General features: G+C 39.8%; 1 protein-coding gene across 9 annotated transcripts in view; it reads right to left on the bottom strand.

Moving 5' to 3' along the window:
- Positions 1–22,745, bottom strand: part of caska (calcium/calmodulin-dependent serine protein kinase a) — a 746,802-nt gene that overhangs the window by 613,072 nt on the left and 110,985 nt on the right. For all 9 annotated transcript variants that reach the window (XM_072585162.1, XM_072585159.1, XM_072585161.1 and 6 more), the window contains exon 2: positions 7,728–7,840. In XM_072585162.1, the coding sequence (XP_072441263.1) occupies positions 7,728–7,840 (113 nt within the window). The remainder of the gene's footprint in view (positions 1–7,727; positions 7,841–22,745) is intronic.

A 22,745-nucleotide genomic window follows, 5' to 3' on the forward strand; every position in this document is an offset into this window, starting at 1 on the left:
GAACCCTTCCAATTTCACAATATCTTTCCAATTTCACAATATCTTTCCAATAGGAAGGAGACCAGAATTGCACGCAATATTCCAACAGTGGCCTAACCAATGTCCTGTACAGTCGCAACATGACCTGTACTCAATACTCTGACCAATAAAGGAAAGCATACAAAACGTCTTCTTCACTATCCTATCTATCTGCAAATCCACTTTCAAGGAGCTATGAACCTGCACTTCAAGGTCTCTTTGTTCAGCAACACTACCTAGGACCTTACCATTAAGTGTACAAGTCCTGCTAAGATTTGCTTTCCCAAAGTGCAGCGCCTCGCAATTATCTGAATTAAACTCCATCTGCCACTTCTCAGCCCACTGGCCCATCTGGTACAGATTCTGTTGTAATCTGAGGTTACCCTCTTCACTGTCCACTTCACCACCAATTTTGGTGTCATTTGCAAACTTACTAACTGCACCTCTTACGCTCGCATCCAAATCACTTATGTAAATGACAAAAAAGTAGAGGACCCAACACCGATTCTTGTGGCACTCCACTGGTCAAAAGCCTCCAGTTAAAAAAAGCAACCCTCTTCTACTTTTGAGCCAGTTCTGTATCCAATTGGCTAGTTCTCCCTTTATTCGATGAGATCTAACCTTGCTAATCAATCAGTCTCCCATGGGAACCTTGTCGAATGCCTGATTGAAGTCCTATAGATCACATCTACTGTTCTGCCCTCATCAACCTTCTTTGTTACTTCTTCAAAAAACTCAATCAAGTTTGTGAGACATGATTTCCCACGCACAAAGCCATGTTGACAATCCCGAATCAGTCCTTGCCTTTCCAAATACATGTACATCCTGTTCCTCAGGATTCCCTCCAACAACTTGCCCACCACTGAGGTCAGGCTCACTGGTCTATAGTTCCCTGGCTTGTCTTTACCACCCTTCTTAAACAGTGGCACCACGTTAGCCAACCTCCAGTCTTCCAGCATCTCACGTGTGACTATCGATGATACAAATATCTCAGCAAGAGGCCCAACAATCACTTCTCTAGCTTCCCACAGAGCTCTCGGGTACACCTGATCAGGTCCTAGGGATTTATCCACCTTTAACCATTTCAAGACACCCAGCACTTCCTCCTCTGTAACCTGGACATTTTGCAAGATGTCACCATCTATTTCCCTACAGTCTATATCTTCCGTATCCTTTTCCACAGTAAATACTGATGCAAAATATTCATTTAGTGTCTCCCCCTTTTTCTGTGGCTCCACACGAAGGCCGCCTTGCTGATCTTTGAGGGGCCCTATTCTCTCTCTCGTCACCCTTTTGTCCTTAATATATTTGTAAAATCCCTTTGAATTCTCCTTAATTCTATTTGCCAAAGCTATCTCATGCCCCCGTTTTGCCCTCCTGATTTCCCTCTTTAGTATACTCCTACTTCTTTTATATTCTTCTAAGGATTCACTCAATCTATCCTGTCTATACCTGACATATGCTTCCTTCTTTTTCTTAACCAAACCCTCAATTTCTTTAGTCATCCAGCCTATACCTACCAGCCTTCCCTTTCACCCTGACAAGAATATACTTTCTCTGGATTCTTGTTATCTCATTTCTGAAGGCTTCCCATGTTCCAGCTGTCCCTTTACCTGCGAATGTCTGCCTCCAATCAGCTTTCAAAGGTTCTTGCATAATACTGTCAAAATTGGCTTTTCTCCAATTTAGAACTTCAGCTTTTAGATCTGGTCTATCCTTTTCTATCACGATTTTAAAATGAATAGAATTATGGTGTCGTCATTTCCTGTTCTTTTTCTCAGAAGTCAATATGTTTGTTGATAAGAGTTCCGGTTGGAATGCCATGCTTCTAGGAATTCTCGTGCATGTCTTTGTTTGGATTGTCCTAGGACGGATCTGTTGTCCCATATGACCTTCCTCATCCTCCAGTCCTTCCTCATCCATTTGCAAAGATACTAGTGAGAGTGACTCATGTCATTTCATGGCTCGTTAATGTTCATGTATCCTGGTGGCTAGTTTTCTGCCTGTTTGTCCAATGTAGTGTTTTTTTTTTAAAAACAGTTTTGCAAGGTATTTTGTAGATGACATTAGTTTTGCATATTGTCTATATAGGGTCTTTTAAGTTCATGTTGTTTTAGTAAGTTGGTGGGTTTATGGGCTACCATGATGCCAAGGAGTCTGAATAATCTGGCAGTCATTTCAGAGATGTCTTTGATGTAGGGGAGAGTGGCTAGGGTTTCAAGATGTGTTTTGTCTGCTGGCTTGGCTTGTTGCTCAGAAATCAGCAGACTATGTTCATTGGGTACCCATTCTTTTTGAATACACCTTATTGGTGATTTTCCTCTGCTCTGTGTAGTTCCTCTGTGCTGCAGTGTGTAGTGGCTCATTGAAATAATGTTCTAATGCAGCTTAATTTGTGGATGTTGGGATGATTTCTTCTGTAGTTCAATATTTGGTCTGTATGTGTTGTATGTAAATGATCCCATTTACCACCCCTGAGAAAAAGAACAGGAAATGACATCACCAGAGGAAATGATGTCACTACAGGAAATGATGTCACCAGTCCAAGGAAACTCAAAAGTCTAAACAGGAAATGGGCTACACCACCAGTGCTTCATTTGGAGGCTCACTGAAAAGTTACCTTGTATGGTGACAAAATGTCTGAAATCAAACCTTCCAGCTCAGTGAGCAAATCTACATCTAGAACCTCAACCTGAGCTATAAATCTTCTCAAAACTTATTAACAGGAACTAGTGTTGAACGATTACTTTTCAGACTTAAGTGAAACATACAGTGACAATTCACAGAAGCCAGAATTTAGATTTTATTATAAAAGACATTTGGTACATCCTTGAATATGTCCAGCGTAACTTCAAACTTGATAAATTAAGTGAACTCGGACTTAAACAACATTTTACTAGTGTTATCATGATGAGTTGGAACTCTAAATTACTATGGGAGTTTTTAGTCCTTAATTCCAAAATGTGTTTATCAAACAAAATGGCAAAATAACTGCAGGCATAATTTAAGTAAGTGCCTAAGAGACACACTAACAATGTCATATTTCAAATTCCCTTTGCATCTGAAAGTAACAGTCTTCAAAAGGGAGTGGTCAAAGAGGCACATTAAAACAGAGAGAACTGTGATCTCTTGTAATTTTAAACAAAACTGAGAGGCTGATGATCTTGTGCTTGAGCACAAGCTACCCCTGTGAAATGTGTTTCAAACTGCAATTACAGTTTATGTCTGTCTCTCTGAAAGACAGGAGGATGGATTAAAAAGTCACTTTTGGTTGGACTGGAGTACGCTAGTGAGCATGAATGCTCTCACGAGTATCTGCCTGAGTTTGGGAAATAGCATGCTCTCAAGGTTACAGTCAAAAAACTATTCTTTAGTCACCTGTGTTGCAGATAAAGAATCTCTCTCACAGTACTAGAGATTAGTTAGCTAACAGTAGACAAAAGGAAAACAGGACAAAGGACTCTCATCCTCAACAGTAGAAATTAATCACCATCAAAAAGGAATCAGAACCAGAGTATTAATCAATGGCAAACCCTAAAGATTGTGTGAAACCAATTGTTCAACTGCCAATGTTAAAGCTACTGGTCACTTCCATTGCAAAGGGTTCAACTACTAACTCTTTGGGAACAATTTAGCATAACATATCTTTTTTAAAACTTTGATATTTTTGGACTCACCTCTTATTTCTAATCTGTGTGAGATTGTGTGGTGTCAGTATTTCTTATCATGGGTACTAATTAATAAACCCATTCTTTTTATTGATTCAAGATAGCCTAGTTAAACAGATTCCTTTTCCAAAAGTTCATTTGGGTCTGGGAGAAAAGGTAGCCACAGGAGAAGGGATCCTTTCTAAATTAACCTTATTGCTATCAGCCAAGGGGTGAGTGATAAAAGGGGACCCAATTCATCCATTCTCGTTCAGCCTAATGGTTTAAGGTATCCCATCTGGAACCATAATGAACTGGTAAAGCTCGGCCAGGTTCTGGTCATAAAACCAGGCGCATACCTGGACAGGTTGTCTTATGAGGAAAGGTCAGACAGGCTTGTATCTGCTGGAGTTTAGTAAAGTATGAAATGACAATTAAAATATATAAGATCACTGGGGGCCTTGACAGGATAGATGCAAAGAGGATGTTTCCTCAAAAGAAATGAGAGCTAAAGTCACTGTTTAAAAATAAGGTGTTGCCCATCTAAAAGAGACACAAGGCAAAATGTTTCCCGATAGAGGGATATGAAATTTTAGACTTTCTTCCTAACATGGGCATGAAAGCAGAATCTTCGAACATTTTTCATGCATTCATAGATGTGCATAGATTCTTGCTAAGGAAGATGTGAAAGGTTATCAAGGATGGTGGGAATGTGAATTTATGATGGCAATGAGATCAGCCATGATCTTATTAATGGGCAAAAGAGGTCTGAGGGGCAAAAATGCCTACTTCAGCATCTCATTCATATAACTGTATAGAGGTTTATAAAATCATGAGGGGCATGGCACGTAGACAATATCTTTTCCTTAGGGTAGGGGAGCCCAAAACTAGAGGGCATAGGTTTAAAGGCAAGAGGGGAAAGATTTAAAAGGGACCTAAGGGGCAACCTTTTCATATAGAGGATGCTGTGTGTATGGAATGAGTTGCCAGAGGAAATGGTGGAGCTGGTACAAATACATTTAAAAGTCATTTGGATTGAAGGGTTGAGAGAGATATGGGCCCAATGCTGGCAAACAGGACTAGATTAATTTAGGATATCTGGTCGGCATGGATGAGTTGGACTGAAGGCTCTGTGGACTTCAACAGTTTCCTCATTTCCCCTTCTCCCACCTCACCCTGGTTCCAAACTTCCAGCTCAGCACTGTCCCTATGACTTGTCCTACCTGCCTATCTTCTTTTCCACCTATCCACTCCACCCTCTCCTCCCTGATCTATCACCATCATCCCCTCCCCCACTCACCCATTGTACTCTATGCTACTTTCTCCCCACCCCCACCCTCCTCTAGCTTATCTCTCCACACTTCAGGCTCACTGCCTTTATTCCTGATGAAGGGCTTTTGCCCAAAACGTCAATTTCGCTGCTCCTTGGATGCTGCCTGAACTGCTGTGCTCTTCCAGCACCACTAATCCAGAATCTGTTTCCATGCTGTATAAGCTCTATGACTCTAACTAAAGACAGTCAGCATTAAAAAAAAACAAGGCGAGTAGCTATTATTTTGCTTCTACTGCCTGAAGGGGTGGTGATGGCAGAGTCAGTCTTCTACAGGGGATTGGATAAATACACAAAAGGAAAATATGTACAGGGCTTTTGTGAAGAAAAGGGGGCATTGCATTAATTGAACAGTATCACAAACTGGCACAGATACAATGGACTAAATGGCCTTCTGTTTTTATACTGAGAAGCAAAGAGAATTGAAGTGGAGTTGGAATATATTTTGTTTTATTCATTAATTAATATTTTTAGTAATTTTATATTTTAATTGTGACTGCTGTGCCTTACAAAGAAAACCAACTACTGTCATGTCAAGGCAATTTAGGATTAGAAATAATGATAATTGTTTTATTCTTCCATTACACTTTGTCAATCCACACCTTTATTTGCAAATCAGTTTTGAAAATAGGTTTTACAAATTTACTTTTCCTGATTGCAGTTATTGAGGTTAATCAGGTGGAGTGTTTAAGCTGTTTTGTCAATAACATCAAAGAGCAAATAGTGTGCTTTTAGTATATTTGGCATCATAATCTAATGTATATTCTAGATCAGACAGTTGACTGGGGGGTTAAAGTAATTAGTAGTTACATTTATAAATCTGTACGTAATATTTGGTTTATAGTTGCCAGGGTTGCAGGGTTTGAGCTATCAGGAGAGGCTGAATGATTGGGATTATTTTCCCTAGAGCATCAGAAACTGAGGGGTGACCTTATCGAGGTTTATAAAATCATGAGGGGCATGAATAGGATGAACTGTCAAGATCTTTTCCCCAGGGTAGAGTGTTTCAAAACTAGAGGGCATAGGTTTAAGGTGAAAGTGGAAAGATTTAAAAAGGGACCTGAGGACAACCTTTCCCACACAAAGGGTGTGGCATGGAATGAGCTCCCTTAGGAAGTGGTAGAGGCTGGTGCAATTACAAACATTTAAAAGGCATCTGGATGGGTGTATGAATAGGAAGGGTTTAGAGGGATATGGAACAAATGTTGGCAAATGGGACTAGACTAATGTAGGATATCTAGTCAACATGGACTAGTTGAACCAAAGGATCTGCTTCCATGCTGTACATCTGTACAAAGAAGGTTGGCTGTTTTCTGGAAGCAACACTGCAGAATGTTCATCCCTGCCCTTGCTCTCCGATGTCTTCTATATGATAATTCCACCATAGAAATTAGATAATGCATTGATTGGAAACTGCTCAGTCTGAGATAGCTACAGGCAAAGACCCAGGCTTCCAAGGATATGCTTCACAACTGAGGGCTCAAGGCGCAGTATTAGTGTCACAACCTCTTTGTAGAAAGGTACTGGTTGAAGTCCCACCGCCCCCAGATGTGCGCTGTAAGTCATCTGAAAAGGTTGATTAATAAAAGAATACTTCATGATTTCCTGTTTCTAGCTGATTATTGCTAAGTCTGGAGTATCATGGTGGATGTGGCTCTACAATGCATGTGGCAGCTTCAACTTTATGATAGAGACAGAAAAATACAGAGGAAAGCAGTTTCTCAAACCAAAAGGTTTCAAATCATAACTAGAAACTGTGAGAAGACAAGTTCACTTGTTGGTACCAGACTCTCTCAAGTCATCAATGCTGACAACAAGATATGTGCACAAATTATCTAAATGCAGCTGTTGACAGACTTCAAACATCAATCTGGGAACAAAGAGGAAGAGGTCTAAGCAGCAAAGTGAAAGACTGTAAGAAGCAATAGATCTTGACAGCTGTGCACTATATGAGACTAGAAATGTGTGCCAACATCAGCTGAACAGCTCAACCATTTTCATCTGAGCTCCTTGCAGAAGATCAGATGGCAGGAAAAAATATGAGATGACAAAAATATATGGTGTTGAGGTGCATACATGGGTTATCATGCCAAGCATCTCCACCATATTATGACATTCACAACTGGATTGAGATGGTCATGCAGTTGGAATCCTTGACCTTTGCTTACATTGTACATTGAACAATACAGCACTGTACGGGCCCTCAATGTTGTGCCAACCTTTTTTCTTACTTTAAGACGTGACTAAGCTAAATAGCCTTCATTGTACAATCTTCCACATGCCTATCCAAGAGTCGCTTAAATGTCCCTAATGTACTACAGCTTGTCGGAATTCTGGATGTCAGATTTTGAGCCTGGCACAAATTTTTCCAAAGTAGTGCAGCCTCCTTCAAAGGTAAGTGCATATCAGAAGACAAAAACACTCAGAAAATTCTGGGCCATGATTTGTTTAAAACTCAATGGTCTATGCTATCAATTCAGTTTGCAATTGAACAGGGAGGGCACAGGTCAGCCATGGCAGTGACCTATTTACTCACCACAACATATTGATGGTACGAAATAGTTCACTCTATCTTGAAGGTTGAACAAGACATTCAGAAAGCCAAAGTGACCCAAGTATATAGTTAAAATGTAGTTGTTGGACTTTTTTTTAAATATTGAAAGAAATTTAAGTTTCAAGAAAAAACACATTTCATACTCTTGTAGCTCGAAATAGATAATAAATTTCCATACCTTCTGTACTCAGGCCAGGACTGGAAGTGAACTTGGCCACATCTACAATCTTCACTGCAAACTGCTGTCCTGTTTCTCTATTGATACAGCGTCGCACAACACTGAAAGGTCCCCTGAAATTGAAAGGCAAATCAAAAAATTTTTAGATATCCCACATTTCTTTAAACAGTCAAAATTACATGCCACATTTCAGCTGTTCAGCAAATCACATAAGGCCAATGGACCAAAGCAACAGGATAAATGAGGGTTACAGAATCTCTCTCCCCGTAATATTATTCATAGCATTTTTACACATCTTCAAATCTAATTTGTAGTATATTTTCATATAAATTTAAATGACAGTTAAACTGATCACATTCCCAACACTCAAGAACTGTATACTTCCTCTATTAAACTGTATACTTCACACTCCAGAAACAACAAAAGTGAATACAGTATCATTCCAATTGCTTTCATCAACAGTTACTAGTTATGCACATACCAGATTCTAATCTGGCAAGCATTTTATCAGTAGCTATTTCAATATTTTGTTAGTATTATCATTGTCCTTGAACATCAATTATACTGATAGTTATTTGTGTTTGCTGCCACCCATTCATTTGCAGCTATAAGAAAATGCAGAGATTTCAATTACAGAAACATCTGAAACACATTCCAGAGTACAAGCCACAGTACTAAGATGAGTTAATTTTATCAATACTTGACTTACTTAATAAGGTAAACAATGACGTTTCACTCCTTGTATAACTGTACATAATTTCCAGTTAATCACTCACTTATATGGCTGAATTTGGCAAAATAGGTAAGCAAGTGAAATTTACATAATCTCCAACTTCATGTCTTTATGCATTTTTAATGTACTTTTAAAAATTCTTGCTATTTTAGAAAGGGCAAAACAAATCCAATCTGGCCAACTATCTCATCAGTTTACTCTCAATAACCAGTAAAGTGATGGAAGATATCATCAGCAGTACTATCAAACAGCACTTGCTCAGCAATGACTTGCTCAATGGCACCTAGTTTGGGCACCTCCAGGGCAACTCTTTATCCAACCACATTACAGCCTTGATACAAATATAGATGGAAGAGCTGAAATCCTGAAGTGAGGCAAGAGTAACCACCCTCAACATCAAGGCTACACTTCATTAAATATTACATGAAGGCGACCCTGCAAAGTTGCAGTCAATGGAAACTGATAGTATGATTGGGGGACTTTCACTCTCTGCTGGTTGGACTCATACCAAACGCAAAGGCCTGTCATCTCAATAGATCTCAGTGGGCCCAAACATCTTCAGCTGTTTCACCATCTCACCATCATAAGGTCAGAAGGAGGAATATTCTGATGATTACACAATGTCCAGCTTCATTTGAGACTCCTCAGGTACTGAAGGATACAGTCTCCAGATGCTGCAAGACCTAGACAACATCCAGGGCTGGTAAGTAACATTCATGCCACACAAATACCAGACAAAGACCATCTCCAGCAAGAGAGAATCAAACTAATTTCTTGATGTTCTACAGCACTACCACAGCAGAATCTCCCATCATCAGCACCCTGGAAATTACCACTGACCAGCAACTGAAATGGACTAGCCATTTAAATATAGCAGCTCCAAAAGCAGGTCAGAAACTAAGAACCCAGCAGTGGGTAACTCAGATTGTAACTCTCTAGAGCTGGCCACCATCTACAAGACAAGTCAGGAGTGTGATGGACTACTCCACACTTGTCTGGATAAGTGCAACTCCAGCAAAACTCAAGCAAATGACTTGATTGACACCATATCTACTCCTTCCATCATTATTGTTCTGTACCAGCACTGTGTGCCATCTACAACAATTTGCAGCAAATTCAGGAAAGATCCTTAGACACCACCTTCCAAAACCAGAAGCACTTCCATCGAGAAGGACAAGGGAGGCAGATAATGGAAATAGGAACACCTGCAGTTCCCCTCCAAGCCACCAATTATTCTTATTTGGAAACGTATTGCTGTTCCTTTACTCACACTGGATCAAAATCCTTGAACTCCCTCCATAAAGGGCATTGTGGATGTACCTCTAGCACATGGGCTGTAGCTATTTAAGAAGGCAGCTCACCACCACTTTTTCAAGGGCAACTAGGCTTGGGTGACAAATGCTGACCCAACCAGCAATATCAACAGGTATCAATGCTGAGTCCACTTTTGTTTGTCATTTATATAAATGATTCAGATGAGAATACAGAAGACACTAAGTATGTGGATGACACCAAAATTGGTAATATAGTGGACAGCGAAGAAGATTAGCCAAGATTACAAAGAGTTCCTAAGCAATTGGGTCGATGAGCTGAAGAGTGGCAGACCGAGTTTAATTTGGATAAATGCAAGGTGTTGCACTTTGGTAAAAAACTTGAGAGCAGGATTTATACAATTAAAAGTAGGGTCTTGAGTAGTGTTGTGGAACAGAGAGACCTAGGGGCTCAGGTACACAATTCTTAAAAGTTTGCATCACATATAGACAGAGTAGTTAAGACAACGTTTAGCACACTTGTCTTCACTGCTCAGACCTTTTAGTCTTAGGAGTCAGGATGGCATGATGAAATTGTACAGGACGTTGGTGAGGCCTCTTCTGGAGTACTGTGTCCAGTCTAGTATCCCTGTTATAGAAAGGATATTAAGATGGAGAAGGTTCAGAAAAGATTTATCAGGATGTTGCTGGGATTGGAGGGTTTGAGTTATAAGGAGAAGTTGGATAGGCTGGGACTATTTTCACTGGAATGAGAGGTTGAGGACTGACCTTATAGAGTTTATAAAATCATGAGGGTTATAGATAAGGTGAATGGTCTACAGTAGGGGATTTCAAAACTAGGGGGTATATTTTTAAATCAAGAAGAGAAAGATTTTAAAAAAAGACGCAGCATTTTAAAAAAAAAAGTGGTTCACGTATGCAATAAACTTCCAGGGGAAGTGGTGGATGCAGGTACAGTTACAACATTTAAAAAGACATTTGAATAAATTAATGAATAAGAAATGTTTAAAGTGATATGGGCTAAGTGCAGGCAGTGGGAATTAGTTTAGTTTGGGATTATGATCAGCATGAACTGGTTGGACTAAAGGGTCTGTTTCTATGTTGTTTGACTCAATGATATTCCAATACGGAATAAAAATGACGATTGTAAGTACGATATCTTCAGATGGGTGTATATATTTGTGGAATATCAATTTTAACAAAGTTAAAGAACACATTTGTATGTGTAATGTATAGTAGTTTGAACAGCATGAAGGAGTTAGACAACTGCAACATGAAGGAGGAGAAAGTGAGGACTGCAGATGCTGGAGATCAGAGCTGAAAATGTGTTGCTGGAAAAGCACAGCAGGTCAGGCAGCATCCAAGGAACAGGAGAATCGACGTTAAGGGCATCAGCCCTTCTTCAGGAATCTTCTTCTTAATTGGAAGATAAAAAGTAAATCAATTGATAGTTCATATTGAATTAAATTAATACAACGTGATAGATGTCAGGGAGCCAAAACTGCACGTGTGCGCCCCGGTGTTCCACAAGCTGTGAAAAGACCATTGAGATTATCAGTTTGTCTTACTTACAGCTTTCTGAACAAAAGCAAATCACGATCATTAGCAGACATTAAAAATTTATTGTAACTAATTTTAATAAATGGCACAGGAAAGAAAGGATTACTAATGTGTTATGAAATTTAAACTATACCCCTTTAAAGTGCAAATGGATACACACACTGGGGAAATGAGGAAACTGGTGAAGTCCACATTGAGGCCCTGGGGTTGAAGTGTTCCGAGGCGGAAGATGAGGCATTCTTCCTCCAGGCATCAGGTGGTGAGGGAGCAGCGGTGGAGGTGGCCCAGGATCTGCATGTCCTCAGCAGAGTGGGAGGGGGAGTTGAAATGTTGGGCCATGGGGCGGTGGGGTTGATTGGTGTGTGTGTCCCAGAGATGTTGCCTGAAACACTCTGCGAGGATATAGAGGGGACCGCATCGGGAGCAACGAAGACAATAAATGACATTGGTGGATGTGCAGGTGAAATTTTGATGGATGTGGAAGGCTCCTTTGGGACTTTGGATGGTGGTTTGGGCGCAGGTTTTGCAATTCCTACGGTGGCAGGGGACGGTGCCAGGACAGGAGGGTGGGTTGTTGGGGGGCATGGACCTGACCAGGTAGTCATGGAGTGAACGGTCTTTGTGGAAAGCGGAAAGGGGTGGGGAGGGAAGTCAATGAAAGGTTTACAAATAAAATCAAAATTTACCATTAAAGGTAAAGCGGGTAGAAGGTTACCATTTTTTCTTCACACAGGCCAGATAAAATAAAGGAGCTTAAAAAGGGGATTTGAAAACTGCGTTGAAAAAATTACAAATATACAGAGACTGAAAAGAACAGCAGATTAGGCTGTGCCTCCATACCCTTACATGGATTACATTACAGACATCATATTTCAAAATCTGTACTCAGGCAAAAAAAACAAATTTTTTTAGACATGCGGTTATGAGCTTTAACAAGCAGCAACTTGTAAAGATTGAACTATTACTAATATTGCACAAAATGTTAACCACATTTACTGATTGTATAAAAATATAAAATAATCAGTTCTTAGTCAAAAGTTTCATCTCCTTTCAAAAACCTTTGTTTCGCTTTAACATTTCAGAGTGCTAACCATTAGCTGAAGGAGGATTTTTTTCAGTCAAACCAGGTGCAATGTGTATATGTCAGGATTCATCAGTGGGATTTAAGTTTTTTTAATTCATGCGAGGACAGTGTCACTGGTTACATCAGCATTTACTGACTATTCCTGGTTTCCCTAGAGAAGGTGATGATGAACTGCCTTCTTAAATTGCAGTCCTTGGGTTGCAGTTATGCCAACAGTGCTGCCAGGGAGGGATTGCCAAGGTTATGACCCAGTGACCATGATGGAGAAGCAAAATAATTCCAAGTCAGAATGATGAGAGACTTAGAGGGGAATTAGTGGTGTACCTATGCACCTGCTGTCCTTGTCCTTCCAGATGATAGAAGGCATCTGGGTGAGTCACTGCAGTGTATCTTGCAGACGATACACACTGCTGCCACTGTGCAGGCGATGAGGGAAGGTGAATGTTGGATGATGGCTAGTGTGCTGATCAGGCAATCTTTATCCTGGATACTGTCAAGCTTCACACATCCAATAAAGGGACAGCATTGCATCACATTCCTGAATTGTGCCTTGTAGGCAGTGAGTAGACCCTGGTAAACAAAAGATAAGTTCTCACGACAGAATTCCAAGAATCTGACCTACTCCTGCAAACATGGTATTTATATGGTTGGTCTAGTTCAGTTTCTGATCAATGGTAACGTCACCCAGGATGCTAATATTGGAAGATTCAATAAATGCAATTTCACCAAAACTCTGGGGTAGGTGGTTCAACTCTTGTTGAAAATGGTTGTTTAGCACCTGTATGGTTCAAATGCTACTTTCTACGCATCAGCCCAAAACTTAGATGTTGTCCAGGTCGTGCTGGACATGATCATGGGTTGGTTCAGAATTTGGAAAGCCATGAATAAATGTTGAATATTGCACACAGTCAACAACAGCCCCTTCTAACCTTATATGATGATAAGGCATATCGGTAGTGGTAAAGTCACCATGGGCCTATCAGACTGAAAAGTGTGTGTGTGCCTGTGAGAGACAAACAGACAGACACACACACGCACACAGACAGGGTAGGGGAAGAGCGCCACAAAGGGGATGGGAAAAAGAAAGTGCAAGAGAGAGAAAGAGAGGAGTGTTGAAGAAGAGTGGGGGGGGGAGAAGAATGGGCAGGGGAGAACACAGAAGGGGGAGAACTGGGGAGGGGGATGGAGGAGAGAGAAGGGAGGACAGGAGAAGAGTGGAAGAAGAATGTGAAGAGAGATGGGCGAGGGTGAGAGGTTGTGATGGTTTATAACCTGAGGCTTCCCATGCCTCAGGTGAGTGGGGAGGTTGGAAAAGGTGGTGCTTATGCTGAAGGGTGTGTGCATGAGTGTGGTTGGTTGGTTGGTAGTCGGTGAGGGATGGGGGGGGGGGGGGGAAAGAGAGAGAAAGAGGTGGGCAGGAATGTGGAAAGACAAGAACGGATGGGTGGAAATGGAGCCCAGATAGAGATATATGAAAGGACTAGCTAAACATGGAGATTATAGATTGCATCTCATTCCTTCAGGACAGAAGAGAAGCAGAATAAGTAATAATATAATCTAACAGTAGGAGAAAATGGGGAAGCTGTACTTAAAAGCACCCTTATATAAATGTGAGCAATGCCTAGGAGTAGATGAGAATGGGTGACCGTGCTAAAAGCAACCTATTTGATAACAGAACTGGGTGTGGCATGAATAAAAGATGGAGAGGTTGATAAGGACAATCTTTCATGATAACCTCAGCCGCTACAGCAATTGAACCCCATGTTGTTGGAATCACTGTATTGCAAACTAGCAATCCAGCCAACTGAGCTAATCAACTCCATGGTATATTAGTAGGTAGTAGGATGCTGTCACATTCCTTCACTGCATTTAAACATACACTTGCACAGCCAGTAGTGAGACTTAACAAGAAGTTCATCATAACAAGATGTAGTTTATTTAGGTCCAAATACCTAACTTGGGGGACAATGTTTCTGGTCAAAGTAACCTCCAGGATATTGATGGTGGGTATTCAGTGATGGCAACATCATTGAAATCAAGAGATATAGTGGCTAGATTGTCTCTTTATTGGAGATGGTCATTGCCTGGCATTTACATCGGTTAAATGTTGCTTTGACATTTTCAGCCCAACCCTGGATATTGTTCAGGTCTTCTTGCATTTGAAAATGGGCTGCTTCAGCATCTGAACATAAATGGTGCTGAACATTGGCTAACATCCCCATTTCTGACCTTATGATGGAAGGAAAGTAATTGATGAAGCAGCTGAAGTTGGTTGGGCCAAGGACACAACCCTGAGAAACTTCTACAGAAATTTCCTGGAACTGAAATGACTGAGCTCCAACAACCACAATTCATCTATGTGCCAAGTATGACTCTAACCAGCGGAGAGTTTGCCCCTTGATTCTTATTGATTCCAGTTTTGCTAGGGGTTCTTGTTTCACACAGTCAAATGTGGCCTTGATACAAAGGGCTGGCACTCTCGCATCACCTCTGGAATTTAGCTTTCACATCCATGTTTGAACCAAGGCTGTAAAGAGGTAGGAGCAGAGTGGTCCTAATGGAATCCAAACTGCATATCAGTGTGCAGGTTTTGCTAATCAAATGCAACAATGATTGTTTTTTTAAAAAAAACAATTACATAGAAATTACAAGCAGCAACGAGCAGTGGAGCAAAGTGTATACTTCACACTACCATTTTCCAAAGTCTCCTGCTGAAATGTTCTTAGAACGCATTCTCCTCTTTCCTTCCTAATCTATTCTTAAACATTGACATAGTTGCTGATTGAAGCAGAGACTCTTTGCAGACTCCTAATCCTTCACATAAAAACCTTTCTCCTGCTACATTTCTAAACTCTTACATTTAGTGTTATTTTCATTTATGCAACTCAATCTAGATTGTTTCCACTGGTCGAACAGTGTTTCTATCAAGTCTCTAATACACCCTCAAAAATTTTACAAACGTCTATCAAATAGTTTTCTATTTTCTTTGAACTTCTTAAAGACTTATTATCATCACCTGGTTTCAGCCTGCCTGAAAAGGAAAAGAGTAACACAAACAGCACACATCACTATATAAAGGTTTCATTCCAAATCCAAACCAACTGTTGACTTCGACATATGTTGACATAGCAACAATGAAGAAATGGTAAAAACATGAATATTTACCTATAATAGCATGGGAGCAGCTGTGACAAATGACCTGCCCCTACTTTCTAGAAATTTTATATTTATACAGATAGCTATTGCATTTTAGACTCTTTACATTTGCCATAAATGTGGCACAGAAACAGCTGTTTCCAATAAACTTTATCCAATTAAGATGCACTTTTAAATGTAGTAAAAGCAAAATACTGCAGATGCAAGAAACCTGCAACATGTCCTGTTTGAACTCAAGAGTAATATTGGACTTGTTTTCTCTCTCCACAGATGTGCCAGATCTATTGAGTCTTTCCAGCTTTGCTATGTACTTTGTGTTGTGAACCCAAACCACCAAAACCATCTGGTTTTCTCAAACAAAAAAAAGTTAGTTCAAGATTAATGCGTTATTATTTTGAAATAAACAACTGGCCATAAGATACTCAAGATTTCTTGCAATTATATTTACCCTATGCTATATAAAAAAATCTTCAAGAGTTCAGTGTAAGTATCACAATTGCATCTTAAAGCACAAACAAAGTTAAAAAATGATCCATCATGTCAAAGAAACTGGAGATGGGCAAGAGGTGCAGCCATACTGAAAGACTACTGCATTGTTAGAGATACCTTTTGGGTGTGATATTAAAACAAGGCCCTGACTGCCCTCTAAAATAAAAAGTAAAGCAGCACATAATCCCGTTTAAAATCCAAGAGTATGGTAGTTAATGAGGGCTGTCAGGGTGGTGCATTTGTAAGCATTGGAAGTGACATATTACGAACAAAGCTTTGATTTTTTTGTAGACAGGAAGAATTGCACATTTTTTTGTTGACTTGTGGAATGTGGGCATTATGGACTGAGCCAATATTTATTTCCCATTGCTAGTTCCCTTGAGAAGGTGCCTACTTGAACTGTTCCAGTCCACATGCTGTAGGTAGACCCATGATGCCATAAGGGAGAGAATTCTACGGATTTTGACCCAGTGATGTTTCAATTCAACAAAACAGATTATAGCAATGCACATACACAGATAATTCTATGGGGTGATTTTGCATTTGCAGAATTGTAACTGCAAATACATTCTATTTTGTTCAAAAAGCACAATCTGCAGGCAGTCAATTCATGTAACATTTTATAAATTCCTACTTTGGAAACAAAACTAGTCTGGCTCAAGATTGGGATACAACCAGACTCTAATGTCACACCTTTAATACATTGTCTGAGCGGAGATGCCACTTGTTAAAAAAAACCTTAAGTTATTTAAAGAAAAATTTAATAGCAATCTAGATTTGTTCAATATATCGTTTCAGTTGCATGCATGATACTGTAATCTTTTACTATAAATTCTGTGTCTTATTATCCTGCTCCACAACTACCTGATGGAGCAGCGCTCCTAAAGCCAGTACTTCCAAATAAACCTGTTGGTCCTTAAGCTGGTGTTGAGAGATTTTTTAACTTTGTTTAATTCAATGCATTCGTTTTATCGGCATATTATGTGTCTTACTTAATTTTTTTTTCTAGGTGGCTATATTTAATGAATATGGAAAGAAAAAACTAATGTCAACTGTAATCAAAGTCATCATTAGTCGCCAATAACAGATGCTTGAATTTAGCCTTTTGCAAATGTCCTATAAATATAGAAAATCAAATATTTTACATCATTATACTTTAATTAGTGCAAATGTTACACCTTCAGATGTTAGCATTTAGAAAATTACACATCTAATAAACAATTAAAAGATTCATGCCATTGTTTTCAGCTCTAAACTCTGCGAGTTCCATCCCTCTCCCCCACCACAGTCTGAAATTAAACTAATCCGTGTGAAACTTTGGTAACACATTTGATCCAGAGATGAGCTTCAGACTTCATAACTGCATCATAAAAAAACACATGTTTTCACTTGACTGCTCTTTCCTCAGCTCATCCTTTGCTGAAATTCTCTTGACTTGACTAATTTCAATGCACTGTTGGCTGGATTCTCAGTTCTCAGAATTGTTCTGAGGAAGGATCAATGGACCCGAAACAATAACTCTGATTTCACTCCACAGACCTGCTGAACTTTTCCAGCAATTTCTGTTTTTGTTTTACAGCACCTGCAGTTTTTTCTTTTTTTAAAAAAAGTAATTGAGCCCATTGAGTCTGTCTGCCATTCAATGAAACAACAGCTGATCTGATAATCCTCAACTCCACTTTCCTGCTTTTTCCCAAAGAACCACTGATTCCTTTATTGAATAAAAGTCTTTCTATCTCAAACTTCAATATACTTAACAGACCTTCCTCTATAACCCTCTGTGGTAAAGAATTACCCAAAATCTCAACTCTGAGAAGTAATTCCAGCTTGTCAGTCTTGAAAGTGCAACCTCTTATCCTGATATTGTGCACTGTAGTCCTAGACTTTCCCACAAGCAGAAATAACTTCCTTGTATCCAACATGCAAAGTTCCTAAGCATCTTCTATGTTTAAAAAAGGTGCTTCTCATTCTCTAAATTACGAGTACAGATCCAATCTACACAACCTCTCCTTGTACGACGGTCCCTCAACAGCTGGGATCAGCCCACTGAAGCTTTTCTACCATTATGTCTTTCCTTAAATAAAAGGCCCAAAATTGTTCATAATATTCCAGCTGTGGTCTAACTAGTGCCTTACATAGTTTTAGCAAGAGTTCCTCATTTTTTATTTCTCCCCTTGAAATAAAGGCCAATATTCCATTTGCGTTCCCTCTTAGCTGCTAAACCTGGATGTGCATTCAGAAAGGTTTTCGCATAAGGACTCCCAAAACCCTGTTTTGCAGCTTTCTACAGTCTTTCTCCATTTAAAGAATATTCAACACCTCTACTCTTCATACCAAACTGCACAATCTCACTTTTCCCACATTACATTTTATTTGCCAAGTTTTCTGTTCACCTGCATAACTTGTCTGGATCCCTCTGCAGACTTGGTGCGATCCTCACCACTTGCCTTCCCAGCTATATTGTATCTGCACACTTGGTTATAGTACATTCACTTTTCTCACCCAAGTCATTTATATTGTAAATAATGGCTGCACTGATCTCTGTGGCATTTCACTAGTTACAGGTTGCCATTTCTGAAAATCCCCTCTTTTTCCCCCAAATCTCCGCCTTTAACCACTATCCTCCAGCCATGCTAATATACACTTTCTATACTTCATAGGTTCTTATCTTAAGAAGTATCCTAGCGTGTGGTACCTCATCAAATTACTTCTGAAAATCCAAATATATTACATCTATTATCGATCCCTGCTTTTGATCCCCTCAAAGAATTCTAATAAATTTATCAGGCATGATATTCCCCCTCATGAAGTTATGCTGATGCTACTTGATCACTTGATGTGCTTCTATATTCTGTGCCATCACATACTCTATAATAGACTGTAGCATTCTCCCAATAATAGACTGGCTTTTTTTTTGTGTCCCCACCTTCTTAAATAAAGCTGTGACATTGGAAAATTGCCAATGTTCTGGGACATTTCCATAATCTTAAGTTTCTTGAAAGATTACGACGCAGTATATCCACTATCTTTGTAGTTGCCTCTTAATATCCTAGGGTACATCTCAAGTCCAGGATATTTAGCAAGCCTTTGCCCCACAGTTTAGGTAGCCATAGTTATTGTATTTGTTTCCTTGCCTCCATGTGTCCCTGGATTGCTTCATAATTTTGCAATGCTACAGGTGTCTTCTACAGTGAAGACTGGTGTAAAGTATTTATTCAACTTCCTGGTTCCCATTATTCCCACAGTCTCATTTTCTAAGGGGCCTGTGTTAACCTTGAGCTTCTCTATTCATATATTTAAAGAAGTTCTTGCTGTCTGTCTTAACATATACTGGCAAGTATATCTTCAACATTTATCTTCACCCTCTATTTTTGGTTCTTCTTATTGTAATTTTTAAAATTCATACCCAAGATAATAATGAAATAGTTAGGACGTGGAATACACTGCCAGAAAAAAAATGGTGGAGCTAGGTTAAATTGAGGAATTCAAGAGGGTGTTGCATGCTTATTTGGACAGAAATAGTGCACAAAGGTATGGAGGAAAAATGAGATTTGGCAATAGGTAATGCTGTTTGTTGAAAATCTGGTGCAGACATGATGGACTGAATAGTCTGTTTGCACCAAAACAATCCTAAGATTCTGTGAACAGTGACAAAAGCAGAGTAGACTAAGAAATTGATGCATGCTACCATGCACATAAAACAATTTCTCATCATGACACAAGAAACTGCGTAGAACTAGCTGTAAAGAAAATTAGGGGTTATTCAGACACCATCAGGCTAGTTTAGATTTCAAATTTTTCTACAAGGGAAAAAATTCCAGTCCCCTACCTTCCAGCATTGTCTCTTATTGTTCCTTTAATTTCCACATCTTTGTGAAAAAGATTCTCTCTGGCTCTCAAGTATATCAACAGAAAGAACCCTTCTGTTCCAATGCCATTCCTTTCCTGTTCAAACAATAACACTATCTCAAAAGGCCTAACTCTCAAACTTATCAGTCCACTTTAAATAATATCTAACATTTGTTTTTTTCAAGTCCTAAAGCAAGTTATTCATACTTATTAACCATGCCCATTTCTGCCTAATTTATGTTCAGATCCCAAAGGCTGACATTAATTGCATAGCAAGTATTATTGGAAGTCAGTACCAGCATTTGGGATTGTGATCATAGGACAACACCTCAATGTCTGTTCAATTTTTCTACAGTTTTCAATGTAGTCAGTTGTGAGATTTTCTTTCATCACTCCCCTGTCATTAAGTGTGGTTCAATCCTTGCATGTTTCTACATCTAAATGTTCAAAACATTTTGGATACAAACTCCATTAATAGATTCTCTTCCCACTTCAAGTTCTCCAGATTCTCCAAAGCATCCATCGAGGAAAATGTAGGGAGTGATGGATTCTCAGAGGAATGTAGCACAAACAGCCAAGTGTCTGGTATTGAGACTGGCTCTAATGCAAGAGGGGTACATCAGGTTCCAAGAGATCAATTGTGTTAGGGGATTCTCTAGTCCAAGGCACAGACAGACATTTCTGTGCCTAGTAGCGATAAATAAGAATGGTGTGTTACATCCCTGGTGCCAGGATCATGGATGTCTCAGAGAGGGTGCAGATTGTTCTCATGGGGGAAAAGGGTCCAGCAGGAGATCATTGTATATATTGGAACCAACAATATAGAAAGGGAAAAGGATGAGATTCTGAAGGGAGAATACAGATATGATTTAGAATATAAATAGTTAGGCAGAAATTTAAAAAAAGGCCTTCGAGGGTAGTAATATCTGGATCATTCCCGGTACTATGAGTTAATAGGGTAGGAATAGGAGGATAGAGTAGATGAATGCATGGCTGAGGAGCTGGTGTATGGAAGAAAAATTGACATTTTTGGATCACTGGAATCTCTTCTGGAGTAGAAGTAATCCGTATAAGGAGGACAGATTGCACCTGAATTGGAAGGGAGATTTCCTAGAGCTGCTTGGGAGGATTTAAACTAGTAAGGTGGGGGGGCGGGGGAGTGGGGTGTGTTGGGACCCAGTGAGGAGAGAGATCAATCTGAGACTGGTACAGTTGAGAAAAGAAGCGAGTCAAACAAACAGTCAGGGCAGGCAGGAACAAAGCAGAGTACAAGGTAGGACTGGTAAATTAAACTGCGTTTATTTCAATGCAAGAGGCCTAACAGGGAAGGCAGGCAAATTCAGGGCATGGTTAGGAACATGGGACTGGGATATCATAGCAATTACAGAGATGTGGCTCAGGGATGGACAGGACTGGCAGCTTAATGTTCCAGGATACAAATGCTCCAGGAAGGACAAAAAGGGAGGCAAGATAGGAGGGGGAGGGGAGTTTTTGATAAGGGATAATGTTACAGCTGAACTGAGGGAGGATATGCCTGGAAATACATACAGGGAAGTTATTTGGGTGAAACTGAGAAATAAGCAAGGGATGATCACCTTATTAGGGTTGTATTACAGACCCACTAATAGACAGCGGGAAATGGAGAAAAAAATTTGTAAGGAAATTTCAGTTATCTGTACGAAAAATAGGGTGGTTATGGTCAGGAATTTTAACTTTCCAAACATAGATTGGGACTGCATAATGTTAAGGGTTTAGATGGAGAGGAATTTGTTAAGTGTGTACAAGGAAATTTTCTGATTCAGTCTGCGGATGTACCTACTAGAGAAGGTGCAAAACTTGACCTACTCTTGGGAAATATGGCAGGGCAGGTGACTGAGGTGTCACTGGGGAGCACTTTGGGTGACCATAATTCTATTAGATTTAAAATAGTGATGGAAAAGGATAGACCAGATCTAAAAGTTGAAGTTCTAAACTGGAGGCAGGCTAATTTTGACACTATTAGGCAAGAACTTTCAAAATTTGATTGGGGGCAGATGCTCGCAGGTAAAGGGACGCTGGAAAATGTGAAGCCTTCAGAAATGCGATGAGTGTCCAGAGATAGTATATTCCTGTTAGGGTGAAAAGAAAGGCTGGTAGGTGTAGGGAATGCTGAATGAGTAGCAAATTTGAGGGTTTACTTAAGAAAAATAAGAAAGCATACATCAGGTATAGACAGAATAGATCGAGTGAATCCTTAGAAGAGAATAAAGGCAGTAGGAGTATACTTAAGAGGGAATTCAGAAGGACAAAAAGGAGACATGAGATAGCTTCGGCAAATAGAGTTAAGGAGAATCTGAAAGGTTTTTATAAATACATTAAGGACAAAAGGGTAATTAAAGGGAGAGAATAGAACCCCTCAAAGATCAGCAAGGCAGCCTTTGTGTGGAGCCGCAGGAGATGGCGGAGATACTAAACAAATATTTTGCATCAGTGTTTACTGGGGAGAAGAACATGGAAGATATAGAATGTAGGGAAATAGATGGTGACACCTTGAAAAATGCTCAAATTACAGAGGAGAAGTGCTGGATGTCTTGAAACACATAAAAGTGGATAAATCCCCAGCACCTGATCAGGTGTATCCTAGAACTCTGTGGGAAGCTAGGGAAGTGATTAGTCACAGGTGAGATGCCGTGGTGTTAAGGACAAGCCAGGGAACCATAGACTAGTGAGCCTGACATTGGTGGTGGACAAGTTGTTGGAGGAATCCGGAGGGACAGGATGTCCGTGTATTTGGAAAGGCAAGGACTGATTAGGGATAGTCAACATGGCTTTGTGCATGGGAAATCATGTCTCACAAATGATTGAGTTTTTTGAAGTAGTAACAAAGAAGATTGATG

The sequence above is a fragment of the Chiloscyllium punctatum genome, chromosome 15, assembly GCF_047496795.1.
Source record: "Chiloscyllium punctatum isolate Juve2018m chromosome 15, sChiPun1.3, whole genome shotgun sequence".
Classification (NCBI taxonomy): Eukaryota; Metazoa; Chordata; class Chondrichthyes; order Orectolobiformes; family Hemiscylliidae; genus Chiloscyllium; species Chiloscyllium punctatum.